The sequence below is a fragment of the Anastrepha ludens genome, chromosome 3 (assembly GCF_028408465.1).
Source record: "Anastrepha ludens isolate Willacy chromosome 3, idAnaLude1.1, whole genome shotgun sequence".
Classification (NCBI taxonomy): domain Eukaryota; kingdom Metazoa; phylum Arthropoda; class Insecta; order Diptera; family Tephritidae; genus Anastrepha; species Anastrepha ludens.
The window spans coordinates 98,173,043-98,199,097 of record NC_071499.1 but is presented as its reverse complement, the minus strand read 5'-3'; the positions used below and the strand labels follow the sequence as shown (position 1 = coordinate 98,199,097).

The 26,055-nt window shown below is 38.2% G+C and overlaps 1 protein-coding gene across 2 annotated transcripts in view; it reads right to left on the bottom strand.

The window, feature by feature from the left end:
* The window catches only part of LOC128858552 (dmX-like protein 2), a 147,781-nt gene that overhangs the window by 69,995 nt on the left and 51,731 nt on the right, over window positions 1-26,055 (bottom strand). For both annotated transcript variants that reach the window (XM_054094932.1, XM_054094933.1), the window contains 3 exons: window positions 16,826-16,955; window positions 9,327-9,559; window positions 1,177-1,996 (listed from right to left, as the gene is read on the bottom strand). In XM_054094932.1, the coding sequence (XP_053950907.1) occupies window positions 1,177-1,996; window positions 9,327-9,559; window positions 16,826-16,955 (1,183 nt within the window). The remainder of the gene's footprint in view (window positions 1-1,176; window positions 1,997-9,326; window positions 9,560-16,825; window positions 16,956-26,055) is intronic.

Below are 26,055 nucleotides of genomic sequence, written 5' to 3'. Positions count from 1 at the left end.
GTTTTGCCACATCCACCATATAGCCCTGCCCTTCCACGATCTGATTCCTTTTTGTTTCGATCTTTACCAAACTCCTTTAATGGTAAAAATTTCAATAATGATGATGATGATGTCAAATCGTACCTGATTCAGTGTTTTGCTAATGAAAACCACACGTTTTATGAACATGGGATTATGATGCTGCCTGAAAAATGGCGAAAGGTCATTGATCAAAATGAATAATAAAGTCATTTAGTTCTATGGAAAAATTATCTTTGATTTTCTAAGAAAAAAAATCCGCAATTACTTAGTTACCGACCAAATATACTGAATATAATAAAATATACATATACATTGAATACGAGTATAATATTATATTTATATGCATATGTCACCAGAAGATGAGAGTTGCCAAATCTAGAAATTACCATAGTTATTAAACACATGCATATAAGCAAAGGTTCATGAATATAGGGTATTCTTAAGTTAATCGTGTAAGGCTAAAGGTGAATGTGTACATGTAAAATAAAGTAGTTAAGTGTTGGACATAAAATAAGGCAATATAATAAAATGTAACAATTAACTTATTTCCAATTTTTGTAACAACTAAAGTTTTCGCAGAACTAATATATTTTGACGAACTTGTGTATACAGATAAACTGCAACTAGCTGTAAAACGCTTTCTCTCACTTTTTGAACAGGAAAATTTAACAGTCCAGGCGCAGAGAAGATTAAATGTGACAATATTTAGTGAAAAAACTTTTGAGGCTAGGCATTCCAAAAATCACATTTTAGTTATTCCCTAGGAGCTCTCAGGCTTGGATATCAGCCCCCTGAGCCATAATTCCTAACTAGTTATTGTATAATTCACCTTTGTCACTGGCCCTTCGACCTTTCCTGTCTTCAGTTTCTTTCTATTTGTGTGACAATGGACGTTTTTTTCCCCCAACTGACCAAGTATGATCGAAACAATCAATTGTTTATGCCCTTTGTGATGATAAAACTTGGAACAAAATTTATTTTCAATATGGAAGAAAAATATGTGCCACCATATCGGAGTGAGTTCACACAACTAGGACCAAAAAACGATGTAACATGATCCTACACCTGACGTCATTCACTGTCGCAAAATTCTTTATCATTACATACGTTGTTTTCTCTTATATATAAATTGTTTAAAAAAATATTAATATTTACCATTATTCACAGGTTTCAAAAGAAAATATGACAGCATCGACATTTCCGGTGGGACGAATTGTTCTCTGTAAGTGGGTTTATCTTCTTTCATGCTTGATGAAGAACTATTATGACTAAATGTGCCAAGCAGTTTCATATTAAGTTTAACGCGTTGTTTCGTAATTGAAGTTACCGTATTCCATACTCCACTTTCATCTATTTTTTCTTCAGAGGCAGTGAATTGCGATTGGTTCGAAGTTTTAGATTCGTTCCGCAAAGTAGCCTTCCGTAGTAGTTTTTTCATTCCGCCTCCAAATATTGTTGACCAAGTTTCAGTTGAAAACTTTTGACCAACAAGTCTATACAACAAACGACAATCACAAGTGGCCACCGAATAAATTAGTAGTGACATATATGTAGCAATAAAAGATTCAAGTAGTAAAACATTTAATTTTGGAATGTCTTCATCTTTTTCTCGTGCTAGTAATGCTCTTAAGTTCGTAACGCCGGGCCACTTTGCCGGTGAAGTACAAATTACTGTGGGTTCATCAGAAGAATACTTTCTTCTCTTATTGTAGACATTAGTATTGCCAATTAAGTGAGAACATTCAAAAAGTGAATTCAGTTTGGCAATGTTTTCTATTCCTGGGCTTTGAAATCCATTTAAAGTTGTATTATGATGGACAACAAAACTTTCCGAATCACATAAAGATTGGTAAATACATGAAGACAGTGCAATTGATAAATCTCGAAGAATAAAAATTTCACAGAAGGAGTTAGTTGTTGCACCAGGTAACGGTGTAATTTTTATAATTGTCTGAAGCATATCGATCGTTTGCGACTGAAATTATAATTACAAACAAATGTTAAATTTAAATATTAATTAATTTACTTAAGAAACATAGACTAAAATAAAAAAAAAGATTAAATAATAGACTAGATTTGAAGAATCAAACAGTATTTATATTGCAATTTACTTCGACACCCCCGTAAATGACATTTGAAATCCTATTGAAACATTGTGAATATGAAATGTTATTCAGATTTTTATCATAGTGTAATAATACAAAGTGAGCCAGCTAGTTTGATGACGTACATTCGGAGTTTCCTTATTTTTATTTTTGAAAAATTTTAAAAATTAAATAGAATCAAGCAGAATGAAAACAACTACGGTTTAATACGGGGTAGGATACGGTGCACTAGACAGGGCTAGTTTACTGGGGCGGCAGCCCTTGGTCAGGAAAACCCCGAGTGATTCCGGTAACGTAGAATCGGCTGTCATGGGAATGGACAAGTACCTATACATACTGAAAACGAATGCATTTTGGCATTGCACTATGATTTTTATTTTCAGTAAAACTATTTAATTGCAATCGAAATTGAAATGTACAAAGAACGCTCTTTGATTTACTGATTTCAAACCGAATGGAAAAAAATAAGGTATTTTCATGGTAGTCTGTTTCACATATCGGAATAACTCGGGTTTGTCTCACTGAAGGTATGATTTTCCTGAAAGTTTTTTAAGTTACATTACATATACCTTGATGTCAATAACAATATTTTTACAAATTTGCGTATATTATTATATTGATTAATATAAAATAGTTTTAAGTATAATATAATATAATTTTTTTAAGAAATACTGATTTCTTTTATTGCATACAGCATTTTCTGCCATAAGTTTTCTAAAGTTGTGCGAAGTATGCATAAATAGGTCTTAGGGGCTACAGCCTCTGTTTAGTGAGAAGAATTTAAAGCCATTCGTCATTGGAGCAACTCCATGCAGCAAGATTGCTCTAAAAACTTCTGATAACAGTTACAATAGAGTCCAAACGTGAACCTGAAGTATATTTCGGCTGTGTTGGCCAAAGAGGGCTCTATCCCAATTTAGCTTCTGTTAGATAATATAATATGTAACAGATGAGAGCTTCACAATACCTGTTCAGGCCACACAACACGTAAGGAGGTCCCGAGCTGATCCCGCCAAAAGCAGCTACAGCTCTCTCTCATTGTTTACACTCTGCTGTTTTTAGGATTATTTATTATTTCATTTAATTTTTTTTGAGCTACCCGATTTTATTACTTATTTTCGTGTTTTTAATTTAAATTTATTGTTCATTGCAAGTTTCAAATTCCTCATAGTCTAGTCAGATTATGTGAAAATATTGAAAACATTCATGAGCTGTATTTCAACGAAAGTATTGTATGTAAGTTATATAATTTCTATTCGCACGTAAATAGTTCAATGCAGTTCGCAGAGCCAACTATGTGGACTGTTGTCATTACTTAAGATTAGAGAAAGACTGAACATCGATTTTTAAGGTTGAACCAGAACTGAATCGACATTTTCAAGGGCCAAAGTAATACACCAGCACGGACTTTTTCAAAATCCAGTTTAAAAAAAAAGCAAAACAGGGACATAAGAGTCAAATACATTAATTTCAACGCCAAAAATGTAAAGGGCCTTTCAACAGTGACGCCTAGATGTCAGTAGTGAATAATTCCTAGCGGTACCTTTTTTATGTTGTTGTTTTTACTTGTTACTCAAACTTATTATGAAAATGGTCGAACATAGGGTTAAAGCCGTTGGGTCTGGCCAGACCTTTTTCGACTCCCGAAAGGGAGCTCGGCTTCGAATGGCACATGGTTTTTTATAACGAGCTTTTTCAAGGCAGAAATACACCCGGATGTTTGCCATTGCCTGACGAGGGGCGACCGCTATTAGAAAAATCTTTTGTTGTTTCATGCACAGAGATTCGAGCCTACGCACTACCGAATGGTAGTCACGCACCAACCTATTCGGCTACGGCAGCCGCCTATCCAACAACAATTAGACCTCGGATAAACATCTAGAGAAGATATCAACCCAAGCAACGAATAAACGACTATGATATAAAAATCTCAACATGAAACATACGTGCAATGTTACAACCTGGTAAAATGGCTGCGGTTACCGACGAACTAAGGTCATATGAAATAACCATAGCATGCTTGCCAGAAAGCGGAACGGAAATGGCGAAATAAGAAAGCGTGATTATACAATATAGTACAGTGGAGCAACACAAAGAGGGCATAAAAGGACAGGCATTTGTGTAAACAACAGAGCACGGGAATGCACAATGACTTTCGCTTAATTTGTATTCTCTTTGAATCATCATTATCAATGACACGACCAAGACGATCGAATCTTTCCCGACAAAGCCGTAATGCAAGACGGATACGAAACATTGCGAATGAAACGACTGAAGAAACACAAGGAATGGCCCGTGAAGAGCGCCGCGTTGGTATGGCTCGACTTCATGCTTTTCAATCACAAGAGCAAAGCGAGGCAGCCCGTGAAACAGCTCGAGCAGCGTTTCGATATAATCGCAACACTGATTACTGCTTGCATCCTAGCGTTTGCATTGGGCCAATGAACGTTGTTTGCGAGTAATGTGGCGCACTGAAGTTTTCCGGAGAAACGCCCGGCTTGTGCTGCCTTAGTGGAAGAGTGAAATTGGCATTATTGACTCTGCCATATGAGCCATTGCATTCATTGCTTTGTGGCGAATCACCAGAATCACGTAATTTTCTTGCAAACACTCAAAAATACAATGGTTGTTTCCAAACGACCTCATTTGGGGCAGACATTTTTGAAGAACGGGGATTTAATCCGACATTCAAGGTATTTATTGATTTGTTTTTGAACTTACTATAATTATTCATACGTATTATGTGCTGATTATAAAAAAAAGTGTTTATAAATAAAAAATACTGACTTTGCTTTTTATAGATACAAGGACAGATTCACCATCGAATTTGATCATTGCAACCTCTTGAAGATGCACAGCATAAATTTTTACAAATATACTTCATGGGCAACATGGAAGAACAACTTGATCGACGCCAAGCGATCAATGCAGCAATGAAAAGAGCAATTCTTAAAAATCTGCAGCAACTACTTCATGAACATCATGCGTTGGTCAGGCTGTTCAAGAGTGCTTTGGAACGCATGCCAAATGATGACTACAAAGTCGTGATCAGAGCAGATAAACGACCATCTGGAACACACGAACGCACATTTAACGCTCCAACAATAGATGAAATTGCCATCCTGCTTGTTGGTGAAAACTTGGAAACACGCGATATCGTATTTACACGTCGTGATACTGGGCAACTGCAACAAATATCTGAAACACATCTTTCATATGATACGTTGCAGTACCCGTTGATGTTTTGGCAAGGAGAAGATGGATATTATTTTAATATCAAAATGATAAGTAAATTGAATGGTGAGTATCAATATCATAGTTCAACATGACATACATTTTACATTCTTTGGTTTTGGTTTACAATAAAGTACCAATTACACTGCTTATTATCAGGAAAAGATAAGGGGTTGTTTGTATAGATAAAATTGAACAAATGCCTGGCAACCGATTTAAAATCATTTATCTTCACCCCTTCATAATTATGCTAAAAATTTACATAGGTACAAAATGCTAAATATAATGTTTTAATTTCAGGTGCGGAAACTACAAAGAAAGTTAGCTCGATGAATTATTACGCATATCGTTTGATGATTCGTCAAAATGTTGACAACTATTTGCTGCGGTTTCATCGATTGTTTCAGTAGTATTGCGTCGACATGTACGTCAAAATAGAAACGGAGCGTTTAACTTTGATTAGGTTGAACCCAGCCAAACTGCGTTCTGAGGAGTATGTACATTTACGTGATGCAATTGGTACTGAAGGAAATGCAGCTAATATTGGTCGATTCACTATTCTGCCGGCGACGTACATAGGTAGTCCACGTCATATGCATGAATATGCGCAAGATGCAATGACATATGTTCGTCATTACGGTGGGCCAGATCTCTTTATCACTTTTACCTGTAATCCAAAATGGATAGAAATTGCTCAATTGCTGCTTCCCGGACAAACATCAAGTGATCGACACGATATCACAGCAAGTGTATTCAGACAATAAAATGCGGTCGTATGTATACAGTTCATCCAAAGAATGATGAATGCTTCTATTTGTTGCTGGTAAATGTGCGTGGGCCAACGTCATTTGAGCCACTACGGACTGTTAATGGTACAATATTCCCAAAATATCGTGCTGCATGTGAAGAACTCAATTTACTAGAAAACGATACCCATAGGGATACGACAATCGTTGAAGCCATTATCTCTGCATCTCCAAGTCAGACATGCACATTATTTGCTATCATCATTTCGACATACTTTCCATTGAACACATCTAACCTATGGCATAAATACAAGGATAATATATCAGAAGATATTTTACATCAAATTCGTGTCAGTTCCAGAAATCCAGATCTTGAGATGAAGCAGGAGATACATAATCGGGCTTAACTCTTGATTGAAGACATGTGCTACCTTGGGTGCGGTTAAAACTTCAAAAAATTGAAGAACCAACATGTAAGATTTCAAAAAACTCAGCAATGGCCAAAGTTTGATCAGCATCGAAAATCATCATCTGGGACGAGTGCACAATGGCATTAACGTGCATTAGAAGCACTTAACCGAACATTGAAAGATATACGCCATGACTCGAGATGTTTTGGAGGCGGAATGATTTTACTATCTGGCGACTTCCGCCAAACACTGCCAGTAATTCCAACAACGGCTGCTGACGAATTAAACGCTTGCCTCAAATAATCGCATCTATGGCGCTATGTGAAGAAACTTCAGCTGCCAACAAACATGAGAGTTGCATTACTTAATGATACATCTGCTGAAGATTTATCTGAGCAATTACTGACTATCGGTAATGGTCGAGTACCTGTCGACGAATCGAGCGGATTGATTTCATTTCCCCAGAATTTTTGTAACATTGTCTCATCGAAAGACGAACTTATCAATAAAGTATTCCCAAACATCATTAATAACTACAAAAAGAATGAGTGGTTAAGTGAGCGAGCAATTTTAGCGGCTAAGACTAATGATGTAGATGACCTAAACTACTTAATTCAAAAAGATATCATTGGAACAATGCATTCATTTAAATCCGTTGACTGTGTAACAAATGAAGATGAAGCCACCAACTATCCAATTGATTTTTTAAACTCCTGGCCTGGCTTACCACCGCACAATTTACGTCTAAAAGTTGGCTCCCTAGTAATCATGCTTCGAAACATAAGCCCACCAAAACTTTGCAACGGATCCCAACCGATCTTCCGTTTGAGTTTAAAATACTTCAATCCGTCTTGCATTCGCCATGACCATTAACAAATCACAAGGCCAATCATTGAAAATTTGTGGTCTGAATCTGGAAAATCAATGTTTCTCACATGGTCAATTATATGTGGCATGTTCACGGGTCGGAAAACTATCTGCGTTGTTTGTTCTTGCACCTGATAATACCTAAAACAAAAAATGTCGTGTATCACAAGGTGCTTAACTGAAGGGTGCAATCTATTAAAGCTTCATTGAAATACTTGATTAATAAAAAAAGTAACTTAATAAAATCATGCTTTTTTATTGCCTCTAGGGCGGAACAAAGTTCGCCGGATCAGCTAGTTTTAGATACAAATATGTACATACGTACATGTACTTCTATTTGTAATGTATGGTATTATTTACTTTTATGCGACATAAATATTAAAAAAAAAAGTAGCTATTAAATGATTAACGATTTTTTATGGCCAGAATTGGATGGTATTGATCTGGACAACGTTTATTTTCAACAAGACGGCGCTACGTGCCACACAAGCAACGAAACCATTGATATTTACGGGAAAAGTTTGCGGGCCGTGTTATCTCCCGAAGAGGTGATCACAATTGACCACCGCGATGACTGACTGACTGACTTTTTTCTTTGGATATCTTACTAAAAAACCCTTTACTACATTTTTGCGTACATACAAATGTATGTATGAATATATGTATGTAACTCTGTATGTATGTATGTTTACCGTAAGCTTGCTCAGTGCTTAGGGAAAGACAAATCGACAACGCACTTGCTTCGTATAGAACTTGTTGCAATGGTTCGCACTTCCTCTTCTTTTCACCCGACCGACTGCATGAACATGCCCGCTTGGTAAAAATTTAGTGATTGTGTCTCTATATTATCACTTATTGAATGCATTAAGCTAAGTAGGTCGAACAGGTAGGTGCATGCCCTCAGCAATTACGTTTGTTAAAAATTTGCACTGTTTTGGCAAAGTCGCAAGCGCAAAAAATCAGCAGTTTTCAAAAACCATTCTCCTTTGCACAATAATAGGATAAACCAATGAAGTTGTATCGCTTTTGATAGAAACAAGTTCAACAAAACACCAATATTTGCTAATTCTACTGGAGCTGAAGTTAACCTTCAAAGTTTACCCAAAATGTACAAGAGAATTCGGTTAATAATTTTTTATTTTATTTTATTAGGACATGTTGAAAATATGCAAAAGTTTTTAAATACTGACCTGACAGATAATAATTTGTTTTTAAAATCGTACGTGCTCCTTAGACGTGGTAAGTCAGAATAGTATACAACAATTCTCGACCATCGTCTACCCGTTACCCGATTAGAATTTAAGAAAAAACCAGTCAACTCTAAATCTTTCACTTCATATCTTTCTTTTAACATTAAAAACTAAGAAAATATTTTAAAGTCTTTCTCCCATAGTCTCACGTTTTCAACTACGCTCACTTTTACATATTATCCCAATGTGTCCACTAAACGTATGTTTGCTTGCTCTCACCATTTAACTGGGGGTATGTCTGAGGACTTCTACAAGCGAAACAATCACAAAATACAACAAAATCTCTACATATAACAACAACAAAAATATTTCCCTACCTCAATTTCATTACCTTCGCTCTAAGCCAAACATTAATACTTTTAAGTGCATAAGTGGATTTGTAAAACGTAGCCTTAAAAAAACATATTTAAGCAGCATAGTCGAATTTTATTGTATAATATTCCTGGTGAAATTTTTAAAGCTTATCTTGGAAAGTGATATGTGAGCAACAAACCAAGAAAACTGAAATGTAATATATAAGTTTGAAGTTGGTTATAACTTTGGTTTATATTAGGAATTCTCTGATGAATTGAGAAGATTACCATATTTCGCCTCTATGCGAAGCTATTTGAACTCGAAAATACGATGAATTAGTCTTTTCAGAATGAAATACCTAATTTCTACATAAAAATAATGTATAAATATTATAAATACCTGTAAATATTTGATGGGGTCAGCACTAACAGTTTTATTGCCGGCAACACAAGCGCTTAATAATGGCAAAGTGGTTGGGAATGGAAGTGGACTTAAAAGTTGCTGCTGTGTTTTCTCTTGTTGAAGTTCTTGCAATAGTAGAACCAATTCCATTCTTACAGAGGCAAGACCACCCCCACTGGCTCCGTGAAGTGAACAATAGCTCAATAGAGTCCTTAAAAGCGTTTCATTATCTAGAAATAGAGGAGGTAAATACTGAATAGTTACTCAAATGAAACATGCTGATTTTACAATAAAAATCTCTCGACAAATCTAAAAGCAATACATTTTTACAATAATATTAATATTTAATATTTAAAAATCCATGTGATTTAGTAAGAACAAATACAGGGTGAACGATATGAAGTGTTACCAACTTCACACTGCTTGTATCTGTAAAACAGCTCATGACATCAACGCCAAAATTGTTCTAATGACAGTTCAATATATTGTTTATAAGCCATCAAAAGCATTAGCGTCTCAGTTTTGTTGATTAGAAAATTCGGCTTTGTTGACCCGGAAAATACGAACAAATTTAAATACAAATACTATCAAGATAATGATCCCAAACATAAATCTTATTTATGCCGGTCCTGGATACTCTACAACTGCACCAAAGTTATTGATACTCCCACCCAAAGTCCCGACATTAACCCAATCGAAAATTTGTGGGTTCATTTAAAAAGTAAAGTAGGAAAAAGATCGCCAACTAATAAACCTGAATTAATAAGATTCATCAGAGAAGAGTGGGGAAAAATACCATTGGAATATGATATTCCCAAACTAATTAAATCAACGCGAAGTGGTCTTCAAGCGGTAATTGATGCCCAAGGAGGGCATACAAAATATTAACCCCAAAATACTGTTTTTTTTTGTTGTTTTCATCAGTTATGCAAAGTTTTTTTGACACTTTCTAAATAGAGTAAACATCTTTTTTGTTGTTGTTTTTGTAATGTGTGTGTTTATTTAATAACTGTTGGCGCCTAATAGTCGTAGACAAGTACAGTAATGGGATATGGGTATACATTTTTTGTTTGCTTTTTTATTTGTTGTTGGAATTCTCGATCAAAGCTAAAATTTTAAATTTTTCTTCACTATTCAAAGATATTCTTGACAAATTGTATGTTAAAATTGTAATTATTTTTGAACAATTTTGCCTTTGAAATCAATAAAAACTAATTTCACACAAAAAAGTTATGGTGTTTTGAATAGGTAACACTTCATATCGTTCACCCTGTATATTACAAATAAGAATAAAGAATAAAAAAACATTAATAAAACATAAACAAATTAACAAAAATATAAGACGCAAAACCACTCAAAAAATTGTATTACTCCATAATACAAACATAAGTAATCGCTTATAGCTAAAATTTTAATTATTATTGTATTTGAAAAGTTTATTATTGCATTTAAAATGGAGTCTTTTAATCTTGACCAAACATTTTGCATGCAAACCTGCTGATGAAAAACAGTCGGGGGTAAGCTACTTTTCCTTGTTTTATGTATAACGACTACTAGACATTGTTTAGAAGCGTTGTACAATTTGAACTAGTATACTAAAAGGATACTAATAAGCAATTTTCATTTCATAATTTAAGAAAGCTTTTTACAATAAAATCGCTACTCGCTTTCCTGCTACCGTTGTTCGTTTAAATCGTCTTCGAAAAGAATTCAGCCGAAGTAAGTTAGATAGATGAAAGTGTAACGTGATTTTTTAGTCGCAATTTGTGAGTTATGGCAAGTCGCTTCGTTACTTCAGACGCAGTTGGTATGCCAAGGTCACGATGATGGTCGCTATTTCTTATAAAGTATGCGCAGGTTTTTGCTTTGCAGACGCTGGATAAGGGTGAAACTGGTTGTTGTTGTACCAGTAATACCTATAAGCCCCGTCAGTGTAGGGTATATCACTGGTCATTTCGTCTGGTTCATCTAAAGGTAGGCCCAGGAAACTTGCTATTTCGACAGGTTGGATCCAGAGGGAGAGACGTGTTAGATGAGTGGGTGCTAAAGGGCATGTGAAAAGGTGGTTAGTGTCGTGAGGGGCCCTTTCAAATGCTGGACGTATGTTTGGTATGTCGGGGTCAATTCTGGATAAGTAGGAGTTTAACCTGCTACAGTATCCAGAACGTAATTTGGCCAGAGTTACACGTGTCTCACGGGGAAGCTGGAGCTCTTCATCTGCTATAGGTGGTGGTTGGACTCCGATCACGGCATTCGGTGGACGGGAGCTTAAGAAGGTGGTACCAGTCTCCCGGTGAATGTCGTCTATTGACTGTCTAAACACTCTCCGGCCCAGTAGATGTCTGTTAGTTTTGTCCTGGATCTCGTCGGCGTAGTTTAGTAGCTGTCTCCTGACGTGCCTGGGAGGCAGCTCTGGTTCAAGCAGGTGTCTGCAAGGGTGAAACCTGCGGTAGCACCCTAACAACAACTGCTTGCTAAGCAGTTTGTTATGCTCCTTCACAGGTAGGATATGGACCTCGTCATCAAGGTGTTGTATTGGGGACATCAGAATGCAACCCGTCGCAGTGGTTTGACAAGTCTGAAGCTTTATCCACCGCGTGTCACTAGTTCCAGGCGACCAGACAGGGGGAGCGTAGTTTAGCACAGGCCGCCCAAATGCATTAAATGTCGATAGCAGCAATTCTTTGTCTTTGCCTCAAGTGCTGCCGACAAGCGATATGAGGACGTTGTTGCGATTTTGGATTTTAGTGGCAATTGCGGTTATGTGCGCAGAGAAGGAGAGCAAACTTTCGAATATTACTCCCAAACTTTTGGGATTGTTTGCTGCCTTTTACTTTGAGGGGCAGTTTGACCTCCTTTGTCCAGGTGGTGAAGATGGTCATTGTCGATTTAGTGGGAGGAAGTTGAAGATTCCTCGCAGTGAAAAAACGAGAAAGGTCGGTGAGGTAGTTGTTCACTTTGGAACACAGGCCATCGATGTCATTGCCCGACTATGCCCGTCTATGAGACCAATGAGACTCCCTCTGGTGGCTGGGGCAGGTTCGAAATATAGAAGTTGAACAGCAAGGGTGAAAGGACACCACCCTGCGGAACACCTTGCTAGATCTTCCTCTGTTTAGAAGTTTGGCGAAGAAAAATCACTGACGAGTGACGACCGCTCAGATAGTTGGCGGACCACCTCTTCAGCCCTGGCGGGAGTGTCGCCTGACAAATATCATCTAGTAGCGTGGAATGGCTGGCAGAGTCGAAATCCTCTTTCAAGTCCAACGCTACTAAGACAGTCCTCTCGCAGGGGCGGTTTTGGTTAAGCCCGCGGTATATCCGCGCGTTTATGACGGTGAGTGCAGTGGTGTTGCTATGCACTCGTCGGAAACCATGCTGATGTGGGGCTGGGGCCAGGTGTTTGGTGAAGAATGGGAGTAAAAGGGCTTCAAGTGTCTTCACTACTGGGGAAAGGAGAGTTATCGGACGATAAGATTCCCCTTGGTTGGCGGGTTTGCCAGGTTTCAGTAGATGGGCCACTCTACCTGTTTTCCACTTGTAAGGGATGATGAGAGTGGCCAGGGACAGATTGAAGATCCTTGTGAGATATCCTACTCCCAATAATCCCAGGTGCTTCAGCATCAGTGTGTTCAGTCTGTCAGGGCCAATGGCTTTGGATGATTTCGATTTATTGATGGCTCCCTGAACCTCATCACTGGAGAAAGTAAGTGGCGCACTATCGTTCGTCAGTTTGCGCAGCCTTCTGGTGACACGACGCTTGGTTCTGTCGGCCGGAGGTTACCGTGTAAAAAGTCGGCTAAAATAGCTCGCGCATCTCTTCGGTTGAAGGTGATGACCGCCTTGTCATTGTGCTTTGTAGTAGTGAAATTGCAGGTCTTCTGATGTTCAATCCATTTGGTCCGCTTGCGCTAATCTACCAGTTGTCGGATCTTCAAATTGAGATCCCTTATGGCGAGATCCTCGGTCACGCTCGTTTGCACAGCTATAACTTGACATTCTAAGGTGCTGTCCCTGCGCTCGATGCCTTCATCAATGACACGATACTGCACTGTGTGGCAAAACTGCACTGTGTGGTGGACTGTGAACGCTAGGCCACCACCATTGTCTCGCTCGCGATCGCGTCTGTGCACGTTATAGCCATCCCTGGTGATCAGAGATGAGCTAGCGTGCAGCTTGGTTTCTGGGGCCGCAGCTATTGGGATACTGTGTCAGTAGTACGTATTTCCCGGATTACTAGACAAACTAAAAATATTAAATTTTTAACCTAACTATTGCCAAAACACTATCATTTTGATAATTCTAACATCAAAATTTTAACAGTTTAATATATTCAAATTTTAACACCGTTTTTTTTAACTACGTTAACTCAAAATTTTGACGTTATTTTTATGAGTTGGATCGATTACTAATTTATATTTTTAATTTTATTATTAATTATTTTAAGGTTGGTGATAGTTAAAATATTTCACTGTTGGTAAATTCCGACAGTGAAATTTTTGATGTATAGTATAGAAGAAGTTAATGAAGAATTTAGAGTGGTTTACTTCCAGTAGACCACCCAAAATATTGATTATAATAAAGATAAAAATACTGATATAGGATTGGTACACCAGGACGCTAGAGTCCCCCTGAAAATACGCATTAAGAATATTTAAAATTTTAATGATAGTTAATTCAATATTTAAATGTTTTTAACTATTTCTAAGTTAAATATTTAAAATAACGTACATCATGCTAGCGTTCCCACTAAAAATACGCGTTAAGAATATTTAATATTATATATGTTAAAGTTAAAATAGTACAAGTTTGTAATTGTAAAAATTAAGTTAATTTTTAAATTAAAATACAAGAACACCTTCATTTTGCAAGTATCTTTATTAATAGAATAAGCTTTATGTTTCTTTTGGAAACCCTTGACAGAGTTAATATAGAAAAGCTAATAGCTTTATAGCAAAGCTTTTATAAAGCATAATTGCAAGATAAGCATTGGTCCGCGCGGACCAAAAAATAAAATAACATTAAACTGTGCTCAATGAATACATAAATCGCAAGATAAGCACTCATCCGCACATAGCTTATAGCAAAGCTTTTATAAAGCATAATTGCAAGATAAGCATTGGTCCGCGCGGACCAAAAAATTAAATAACATTAAACTGTGCTCGATGAATACACAAACTGCAAGATAGGCACTGATCCGCACATAGCTTATAGCAAAGCTTTTATAAAGCATAATTGCAAGATAAGCATTGGTCAGCGCGGACCAAAAAATTAAATAACATTAAACTGTGCTCGATGAATACACAAACTGCAAGATAGGCACTGATCCGCACATAGCTTACAGAAAAGCTTTTATAAAGCATAATTGCAAGATAAGCACTAATCCGCACATAGCTTATAGCAAAGCTTTTAAAAACTGGAGAACAAAGGTTAATGATACCAAATGCGTGCTCATTACTTTTACTCTAATGAAAGAAACTTGCCCTGCAGTTACAATTAATAGTCAGAATGTACCACAACAAAATGAAGTAAAATATCTCCGAATTCACTTAGATAGAAGACACGTGAGGCGGAATCATATTGAAAAGGAAGTGACTAATATCAAGCACCTGTGAAATCGCTAGGCAAACATGGCCAAGGCTAAATTTACGTCTGTCAAAGAGTATTATAAAACTGAGTAGACTTCAAATCAGGACCTTAGTAGGGGCCCTCACAGGACATTGTCTCATAGGAAATCATGCAAGGAGATTAGGCGTTTACACGCAAGATTTTTGTCGTAGCTGTAGAAATGAGGAGAAGTTGGAAACAATTCAACACCTTTTTTGCACATGCCCAGCTCTAGCCAGAAGCAGGAACCGATTTTAAAATCCTACTTCTTAACGAATATAGATAATCTATACACTTTAGGTATCAACAACCGCTTTGTCAAAAGCTCAGGATGGTTCAATATGGAGATGGAAATATAGCCCAGCCTCCGCGGCTCATAACGGACCCGTTTCGTGGTCTAGGTGCCAAACCTAGCCTAACCTAATATTAAGCTTAAAATGAAATTTCAGTATTACCTCTAGAGTACAAAATGCTACTGTATAAAACCATGCTAAACCAATATGGACATATGATATAGAAATGTGGGGAACTGATACGCCTTCAAATATCGAACAACTTCAGAGAGTGGAATCTAAAGTCTTGCGGATAATTACGGGAGCTCCATGGTACATAAAAAACGCTAACATTCACAGAGACATTTGCATACCTCGTGTAGCCGATGAAATAGCACGGTTAAGCAAAAACAACTTCAAAAGCTTGAAGACAATCCCCTTTAAACTAGCCCAAAATCTACTTCTAAATGAATCGCGCACACGATTGAGAAAAAAGACATCCCAAGTCTGCACTATGTTAATTATCTGATCTAGCACGAGGGTCCGTCCACGAAGGCAACGGAATCCCGGCTATTCCGACTTTTAGTACGGCCTCATCGTCATGAGAGATATATGCAATTTCAAGGGGAACTGGACACTAGGCCTTCCCAGCTCCCTCCATCCATCCAATTCCATCACATAACAAAAAACTCGGACACAATCGTCGTGAGGGACAACGGAAGCTTTAAAGGAGACTGGGAACTAGGTCTTTCCGGCCCCCAGCTATAAAAAATCGGATACTGGAAACTCGTCCTTTTCAGCACCCCGCATCCACATCTATCACCCGGAAAAAAATTAACTTGCGCAACCAGCATGGAAACTGGAAACTAGGTCCTTCCGGCTCCCAGCTACGAAGAATCGGAGATTGCAAACCCGTCCTTTCTATCTCAATCCATTCATTCACTTCCATCACATTCACATCCGATTTAATCATATATGTACATATTATATATATCTCATTGAACACATACTTAGTTTCTTAGAACTGGAAGGTGGCAAGGCATTGTTAGTTTCTTATACAAGAAAGATTCCATAAATAAAGCAAAAACAACTATTTATAAAAAAAACTATTTAAAAAAACTAATTAAACTAAAATTATAAGAGGCACAGGCGGATCACGACCATATTTTTACTTTTTTAGTTATTCACACACATTAATTTTAAATATTTTTACTAAAGCTCCAAATTCGAGCTTTGAAGGCCCATATTTCAATTTAAGGCTAACTTAAAACATCAAAGACATTACTTTTATAGTAACTCAATCTCTAAAAAAATTTGTTTGGTCTATTACGCATCCGAGTGCGGTACAGTGGTACTATAAAGTAAAGAAAAACTTTAATTCAGCAGTCCTTCCAGAAAAAAGAAATTTTCATTTCTCAATTTGAGTGTTTGAGCTTTCAAAAGAATATAAAAACATACAAATTGCGACTGCAGTGAATTTTGTGATCGTGTAAGAATTGAGCTGTTACCGTATCTTTGATCAGTTAGTAAAATACAATATGTTAATTAAACTAAGAAATATTTATTTTTTTAAGAGATATACTTATATATTTAATAAAATGTGGCAGCTTTAATTACCTTTCAGCCAACGTTTCCTCTTCGCAGCTCTAAACACTTTTGCCTCGAAATCATATTTTTCTTGCATCAAAATTTCATGGAGAGTTGGTTTTTCTGATAACACAAATGATGTGGAGTTTTGATCTCTTTCCTGTAATCAGTTAAATAATAAATTAAAAAAACTATGATACATTTTGTGAGCGAATCGTTATATATCAGATGAAGAAAGTTCTTTTACGACTGTTAATTCTCTTATGACATTTTCTTTACTCCAAGCCATGGATGTAAAATTTCCGTTTTTGTCTCTCAACAACATACAGGTAACCCCCATATAAACACGAAATGTAATAAAAGCTATTAAAAGCGAACTTTATCTAATTTGAAATTAGAGAAATCCCCGTATAACAGCTCAATAAACGTGTAGAGGCTTTTATTTAAGTGCTAAAGATACTTAATTTGGCATTTTTCATTCGAGCGCGTACGTACATTATATCAGATTTGCCTGCAGAATTCTCATGAACTATTAATACTTAAGTGCAATACTTTATGACTTTAATGGTGTCTCTGTTTTAGCTACATAGATTAAACATTTTGGGGTAAGTAGTACTCAATCTTTTTTAAAGAAATAACATGTTTTTTATTTTTATGAATTAATTTGTAGCCCTAAACTATGTCTAAAAACCATTCTTTCAAAAGACATTTCTTCTCCATGGAAACAAAATTACAAATCGGAAGATTAGATCGGTTTAAAAAGGCCGAAAAGATATCCATATGTCGCCAAATCATTGGATTTAAATGAAGCGACATACATACTATAAGCAAAAAATGAACAGAAAATTAGAGATTGAATTCCTGCGGCTGTTCTATCTCCTCAACCATAACATCTCGTCCTAGGGCAGCAATGATAAAGCATATGGAAAAACGTCCTTCAAAACAACGAATTCTACTGAGCTCCAATATTATTAAACACAAAGCCTTGAAAATTTACGACTACTTAAAGGAAAATGGAGAAACTGCAACTAATCCAGCTTTCGTAGCCAGCAAAAGGTGGTTTGATCGTATGAGAAAACGATTATCACTTCTCTTCTTCATTGGCACGATAACCGCTTACGCGATTTTGGTCGCGTTTAACAAAGCGCGCCAGTTATTTCTTTCTCGTGCTAACGGGTGCCAGCTGGACACACCAAGTGAGGCCAAGTCCTTCTCCACCTAATATTTCCAACACAGAGGAGGCCTTCCACCAGCTGGTACCAAATCGAATACTTAAGGAGCCGGAGCGTTTGTATCCATTCGGACGACATGACCCAGCCAACGTAGCTACTGGATCTTTATTCGTTGCACTATGTCTATATGGTTGTAAAGCTCATACAGCTCATCGTTCCATCGCATGCGATATTCGTCGTTACCAACGTGCAAAGGTCCAAAAATCTTACGCAGAATCTCAAACACTCCAAGCGTCGCTTCATCGGATGTTATCATCATCCACTCTTCTGCACCATACGTTAGGACGTAGAGTGTTAGTTTTGTTCGTCGAGAGAGAAATTTACTACTCATTTGCCTACTTAGTCCAAAGTAGCACTTGTTGGCAAGAGAGATTTTACGTTAGATTTCAAGGCTGACATTGTTATCGGTGTAATTGATGGTTCCTAAAATTATAAAGCCTTTTAAGAGGTACTTCGTTTTGTCCTCGTTCACCAACAGAGCCATTTGCCCAGAGCTTTGTCTCTTTATCTAATTTGGAGAAGGCCGAACTAACAGCGCGGTTGTTAAGGCCGATGATGTCAATGACATCGGCATACGCCAACAATTGTACGCTATGAGCGTACCTTAGCGATTAAGTTCTGCGGCTCGTACGATCCTCTCCAACATCAGGTTAAAGAAGTCACACGACAGCGTGTCACCTCGTTTGGTATCAAACGGCTTAGAGAGGTCCTTCCCCATTCTGATGGCGCTGCTGGTGTTGAGCAACGTCATCTTGCATAGCGGGATTAGTTTTGCGGGAATACCAAATTCAGACATCGCGGCATACAGGTAACTTCTTTTCGTACTGTCGAATGCAGTTTTGAAGTCGACGAAAAGACGGTGTGTGTCGATTCTCTTTTCATTGGTGTTTTCCAAGATTTGGCGTATTGTGAATATTAAAATCAATGATATTAGAATCCAGACGAACACCGATGACATTGTCAAATTTATAAGATCAAGAAGACGCGCATGGAACGAGCATGTTTCAAGAGCCTCCAACAACCGATTAATTAAAATTGCACGTGACGGAATTCCAGTGGGAAGGCGACGTCCTGGAAGGCCACCGAAAAGATGGGCGCAAAGCTGGATATCATCCTCAATAGAAAATTAATATCAGTTACGTATTTAAATATTACATATATAATTCAGTATTATTAATATGATAAATTATAAAATTTTGTATCTAAAAAATTGTGTAAAGAAAAACAGGCATGTCCTAAATAACAGAAGAAGAAGAAGAAGAAGTGAATATTTGGTCGATGGTAGACTTTCCAGGTCTAAAGCCACTCTGATAAGGTCCAATCAGTTGGTTGATGGTGGGATTCAGCCTTTTACACAATACGCTCGCTAGAACCTTATAGGCGATATTTAGAAGACTAATACCGCGGTAATTGGCACAAATTGCAGGATCGCCCTTCTTATGGATTAGGCAGAGCACACTTAAATTCCAATGGCAGGCATGGTTTCATCCGACCATATTTTGCATAGAAGCTGATGCATGCACCTTACCAGCTCCTCGCCGCCATGTGTGAATAGCTCAGCCGGCAGTCCGTCGGCGCCCGTCGCTTTATTGTTCTTTAACCGCGTTATCGCTATTCTCACCTCGTCATGATCGGGTAGCGGAACGATAATTCCGTCGTCAACGACAACATGCGCAGCTGTCCCTGTTTAAGGGTCCTTAGTTCGTTTGCTGGGGTCCTCATCAGTGTAGAAAGTTCGCAACCGAGGCGTTTTTAATCTTTTCATTGGAGGGGGATTTTTAAGTGGCGGGTTCCAAACCCAGCGCATAACCAACAATCCTAGAATGCTTCGTCTTCTCACGTTAGCTCACTCCCGAACGGGTGTTCGGAAGCTACCCAGAGGATACGTGGGCTAATCCCGGACGTTGTGAGCTGCTTGGACCATATGCAGAAGAATCGTCCTGGCCACTCCCCACTGAATGGCGATCAGTAACTTTCCCCACATGCGTGGACTTCTACATATGGAACCATCCTCCCGATCCAACGATTATCACTACGAAACCTAAAAATAGAAGGTTAGAGTGCATCAGCCGAAAAAGAAGCCGCCGAATTTATCCAATTGAAGAGGGTGGATATTCAACACAACAGGTTGTTAATGCCGACGAGACTGCTCATTGGTGGAAAAAAATGGCCAAGAGGACATATATTTCTAAAGACCAAAAAGTTGCGCCATATTTCACGGTATCACAAGAAAGTGCAACGTTACTTATGTGCAGTAATGCTTCAGGCGATCACATGGTGAGGCCTATGCTGGTTGATAAATCTCTCAATCCTGGTGGATTGAAAAACCTAAAAAAGAGTGATTTATCGGTATACTGGGCAGCAAATAAATAAGATTGGATGACTACTGAATTATTTAAGAAATGGTTTTTAAACTGTTTTGTACCAAGAGTGGAAAACTATTTAAAACAGAAAAATTTAGGTTTTAAAGTTCTACTTATATTGAATAACGCACCCGCTATCCGCAAGATTTAAATAACCCAAATGTCAAAATAATTTTCTTACCTCCAAATACAACTGTTTTACTTCAACCGTTAGATCATGGAATTATAGATTTATTTAAAACCAATTACATAAGGAGATCATTACAATGGATTTTGAACAAAATTGATGATGAACCTATGGATGTCAAGGAGGCGTGGGAACTCTTCATAATTTTATACTACATTAATCTAATAAAGTCATCTATCAGAGAAATAAAGCCGACGACAGTATGTGGTTGTTGGAAAAAATATGGCCGGAGTCAATTGACAGTGAAAATTTGATCGAGGCAACAAAAAACAGAATGGAGCAACAATGAGAGTTGCTAAGTCGTTAGGAGGGGAAGAATTACTGGTGGAAGAAGAAATTGATGAAGCAGGTTTGGTAGAAATGATATCAGATATCCATGATAAGTCAGAGGATGATAGCATAGGTGAAGACGAAGAAGTTAAAAAGTTTACTCTAGAAAGCATAAAAAAAGCCTAGGCTTAGCCGAACAGTTTGAGTCATATTGCTTAAATGAAGATCCTTCAAATGAAAAGGGCACAAAGTTTAAAAGGGAATTTCATAAGTGCTTAGCACCATATAAGGAAATTTATAAAGATCTTTTAACTATAAGCTAGCAATCTAAAATAACAGATTTTAGAGCATGAATCCGAACATAATACAGAAAAATGCTTAGAGGATGAAGATATCTTGCTAAGAAGAAAACGCCTGCGGTTAATAGCGCTTAGTGATGACGAAGAAAACATTGTTTAATTCATATAATACGTATTACTTCTTAAGAAAATTTTAATTATTTATTGTGAAAATATAATTGCATGTTTTTTTTTAATTTCTGAAACCTAACCCCTCTTTTCGTACTAGTCTTTTGTTTCGAATAACACGGATTCGCATAACACGGCAATTTTTTGGAACGTAACTCCCGTGTTATACGGGGGTTACCTGTTCTTATAAGGTGCGTGTACTTTTCTCAAAGTGTTGCGATCTAACCGAACAAAAGTGTAACATTTTCTACCCTGTTCAGCTGATTTCAACTTATCTATGTACACAAGTTCATCACAAAGAAAACTTTTCTTGCTAACAAACATTGTAACATTGGAATCTTGGAGCAAATCTGAAAATTATGATTCAAAATATCCAATCCAACATATCAAAGGTGTGCGCTCCGATTACAACAGTATTCGTAAAATAATGTAAAAAAGGAACTCAACCAGTAATTGGAGGATCATCCGGGTGGAAAACGATGCAGCGTTCCCCAGTCGGAAATCTCATGTAGAATAGCTCAGAACCGACCCTCTAGGAAGAAATGTCCTTATATTTAATGATAGGCTACACTTAGAGCTCTGGACATATCCTCACCGAGGAAGATGCAGGTGGGTGCAAGTGCTTGCGGACCGGAAAAAGGATAATAGGAAACGCTGAGGAAGAATATAAGCTTATTTCAAGCGAAAGTTTACGCAAGAGAAAGATGCTCTCACTTTAACCCTGAACGTAAACATAACGACAGAAGAATAACTATGCTTACTGATAGCCAAGCAACAATCAAGATACGCTGAATATCGAGGCCTAAACAATCAAGTACTGGGAACATTTATAGGTCCAGAGCCTTTTTGTGGCCTAGAAAATGGTAACTTCTGTTCTCTTATTCAGGAAATAGACAAAGAAAATCATAATGGGCTAATCTGTCGGCATTACCGCAATCAAAGTCATTGGTAGGTAGTTTTAACCTAAACCGAATTTAACATTAGATTTACCAGCTATTTAAATATACCTATTTCTACCAAAACCAATTTGCTTATTGTGACTTCCAGTCTTTATCCACTCCTAAAAAATACAAAAAAAGTTGAGCAATATTAGTTGTCTTACAAATATTTGTAGTCTGATTATTTTTACAATGTTCTATTTGGCATCATTTGCGTACAGAAACCATGACACTTGTAATTGGAAAATCATATTCGTGCAGTTTTTGCCGTGAAGTCTGAAATTTTGAAGCAAGTTCTTTTAACAATCTAAATAAAGGATGGGCAATATAGCGTTTGCTTTTTGAACCACCTATTTTTTTGAGAATGGTAACACAAATGACATGTCAAATGTGTTCATAATTTACCTAAAGGTGGGGAGACTGGTGTGGCAATAATAATAATAAAGTCGCAGGGCATCTCCCATGGACGATGACGGGCCTAACGACCCCGCGAGACCCTAGTTACCAGCGAAGACACGAAAAGTACCGCCAATGGCATAACATACCGGCCAAATGTAAAATGCATGTGTGAAAGAACCTGTTAACCCAGAAGGAAAACTGACAACCAATCAACGCAAGGACATATCTCGCAAGAAATGTGACGGAGGGTGGCGACCCCGCGGCCATAGCTAACCATCAATACAGCAAAGACTCGCGGATCAAAAACGAAGCATAATTACAAACAACAGACTAACCAGTATAGACATCCAAAATATTAAAGAACAAGTAGCAGTAGAAATAAATACAATATCCCAACAAAACATTGAACAATCATCTCAGTCAAACTCAGCAGACAAATCTAATACTTCAATTTTACCACAACAAACACTTCAAAAAAGTAACTGGCAAACAGATGGAAACAACAATACAGCCACCAACCTCATTTTCAACAGCACAACTCTAACGCCCGATAATATAGAATATCAACTCTTCCAAAAAGTAAAAACTGCTTTTGAAGCAAATAAAATCAAATGGGAAGGAACTAACCTGACAACTCGTCCCTATATACCTAAACTTATCTTCAAAAAGCAAACCATCCAACATATAGACATAATAAATAGTCAAATACTACCTACCCTAATTCATGATAAATCAACATTAGAAGATCTACACATACCTGTCTACGTATCTGCCATTGCAACAATAGAATTGAATGAACAAAATTATAAAACGCAAAACAAAACCGCAGCCTTCTCAAGAAAGCCAAAATGGCAAATTAAAATTGAGAGCAAGATCAACAGCCTCAGAAAAGATATGGACAGGCTCACACAATTTACAAAAGGGAATATATCAGAAAAAGTTTTAAAACACGTAGAAAACTTAAAAATTAACCTTAAGAAGAGGGGGAAATAATAGAGGAAATAATAGATCTACAAAGGCAAAAATTGAAAGTTTGCGCTACTAGACTGGCAAGATACAAGGAGTCGAAATAAGGAAGAAACAAAACAAACTTTTTATAAATAAAGATAAGGTAGAACACACAACAGAAAAGGCATCACGTGCAAGGAAAAAACAGACATTGAAACACCAACTAAAGAAAAATCACTAACTACTGGAACGAAATAGGGTCAGTCTCAATGCAACCCAATGAATCTGCCTACTGGATTCAAACAAGAGCAACTAGATCAAAATTTCGATCAAATTTTGCGTAAAGCTAAACAAAACGAGTATTGGAAAGTGACGAACAGGGTAATACTTTAGACAATTGTATCACAGGAGATGAAACCTGGTGCTTTGAGTACGATCCTGAGGGCAAGAGAGAGAGTGCGGAGTGGCACACGAGCCAGTCGCCACGACCCAAGAAGGCGCGCATGTAGAAATCCAAGGTCAAAACCATGCTGATCATCTTTTTCGACTCTCGAGGCATCGTCTACAAGGAGTTTGCACCTCCAGGAAGCACTGTAAATGCGGCATTTTACAAAGAAGTGCTCCTTCGGCTGAAAAACGCGTCGCCCGGGTTCGGCCCGACCTCGTCAACAATTGGACCCTTCGTCACGACAATGCGCCGGCGCACACCGCCTTCCTCTGCTCCTCTGCATTGGCCAAGATGGGGGTTCCGGTGCTTCCCCACCCTCCCTACAGCCCAGACCTGTCCCCTCCGGACTTCTTCTTGTTCCCGCGCCTGAAAAGAAAGCTGAAGAGGAGGCGTTTCGAGTCCATCGAGGCGATCCAAAAAACTGTGACAGCCGAATTGAACGCGATTCCGGCGGATGAGTTTAAAAAATGTTTCCAGTACTAACATGCTATTTTGGAATTTTAAAATGGACGGAAACATCCTAACTCATGCATACAAAGAATAACCCTACCCAGAACAGAAGGAGGTAGAGGGATCATAGATATTCACAACCTACACAATAATCACACAATAGCACTACGTAAATTCTTCCACACACACACATACAGTTTCTTCTTCTTAATTGGCGCGATAACCGCTTACGCGATTTTGGCCGAGCTTAACAAAGCGCCCCAGTCGTTTCTTTCTCGTGCTAACCGGCGCCAGTTGGACACACCAAGTGAAGCCAAGTCCTTCTCCACCTGATCTTTCCAACGCAGAGGAGGCCTTCCTCTTCCTCTGCTACCACCAGCTGGTACCGCATCGAATACTTTCAAAGCCGGAGCGTTTGTATCCATTCGGACGACATGACCCAGCCAACGAAGTCGCTGGATCTTTATTCGCTGCGCTATGTCTATGTCGCCGTGAAGCTCATACAGCTCATCGTTCCATCGCCTGCGATATTCGCCGTTGCCAACGTGCAAAGGTCCAAAAATCTTACGCAGAATCTTTCTCTCGAACACTCCAAGCGTCGCTTCATCGGATGTTGTCATCGTCCACGCTTCTGCGCCATACGTTAGGACGGGCATGATGAGAGTCTTGTAGAGTGTTAGTTTTGTTCGTCGAGAGAGGACTTTACTGCTCAGTTGCCTACTTAGTCCAAAGTAGCACTTGTTGGCAAGAGAGATTCTACGTTGGATTTCAAGGCTGGCATTGTTATCGGTGTTAATGCTGGTTCCTAAATAAACGAAGTCTTTTACAACCTCGAAATTATAACTGTCTACAGTGACGTGAGTGCCGATACGCGAGTGCGCCGACTGTTTGTTTGAAGACAGGAGGTACTTCGTTTTGTCCTCGTTCACCACCAAACCCATTCGCTTTGCCTCTTTATCCAGTTTGGAGAAGGCAGAACTAACAGCGCGGTTAAAGCCGATGATATCAATATCATCGGCATACGCCAACAATTGTACGCTCTTATAAAATATTGTGCCTGAGCGATTAAGTTCTGCGGCTCGTACGATGCTCTCCAACTTCAGGTTAAAGAAGTCACACGACAGCGAGTCACCCTGTCTGAAACCTCGTTTGGTATCAAACGGCTCGGAGAGGTCCTTCCCAATTCTGACGGCGCTGCTGGTGTTGAGCAACGTCATCTTACATAGCCGTATTAGTTTTGCGGGGATACCAAATTCAGACATCGCGGCATACAGGTAACTCCTTTCCGTACTGTCGAATGCAGCTTTGAAGTCGACGAAAAGATGGTGTGTGTCGATTCTCCTTTCATGGGTCTTTTCCAAGATTTGGCGTATTGTGAATAATTGGTCGATGGTAGACTTTCCAGGTCTGAAGCCACACTGATAAGGTCCAATCAGTTGGTTGACGGTGGGCTTCAGCCTTTCACACAATACGCTCGCTAGAACCTTATAGGTGATATTTAGAAGACTAATACCGCGGTAATTGGCACAAATTGCAGGATCGCCCTTCTTATGGATTG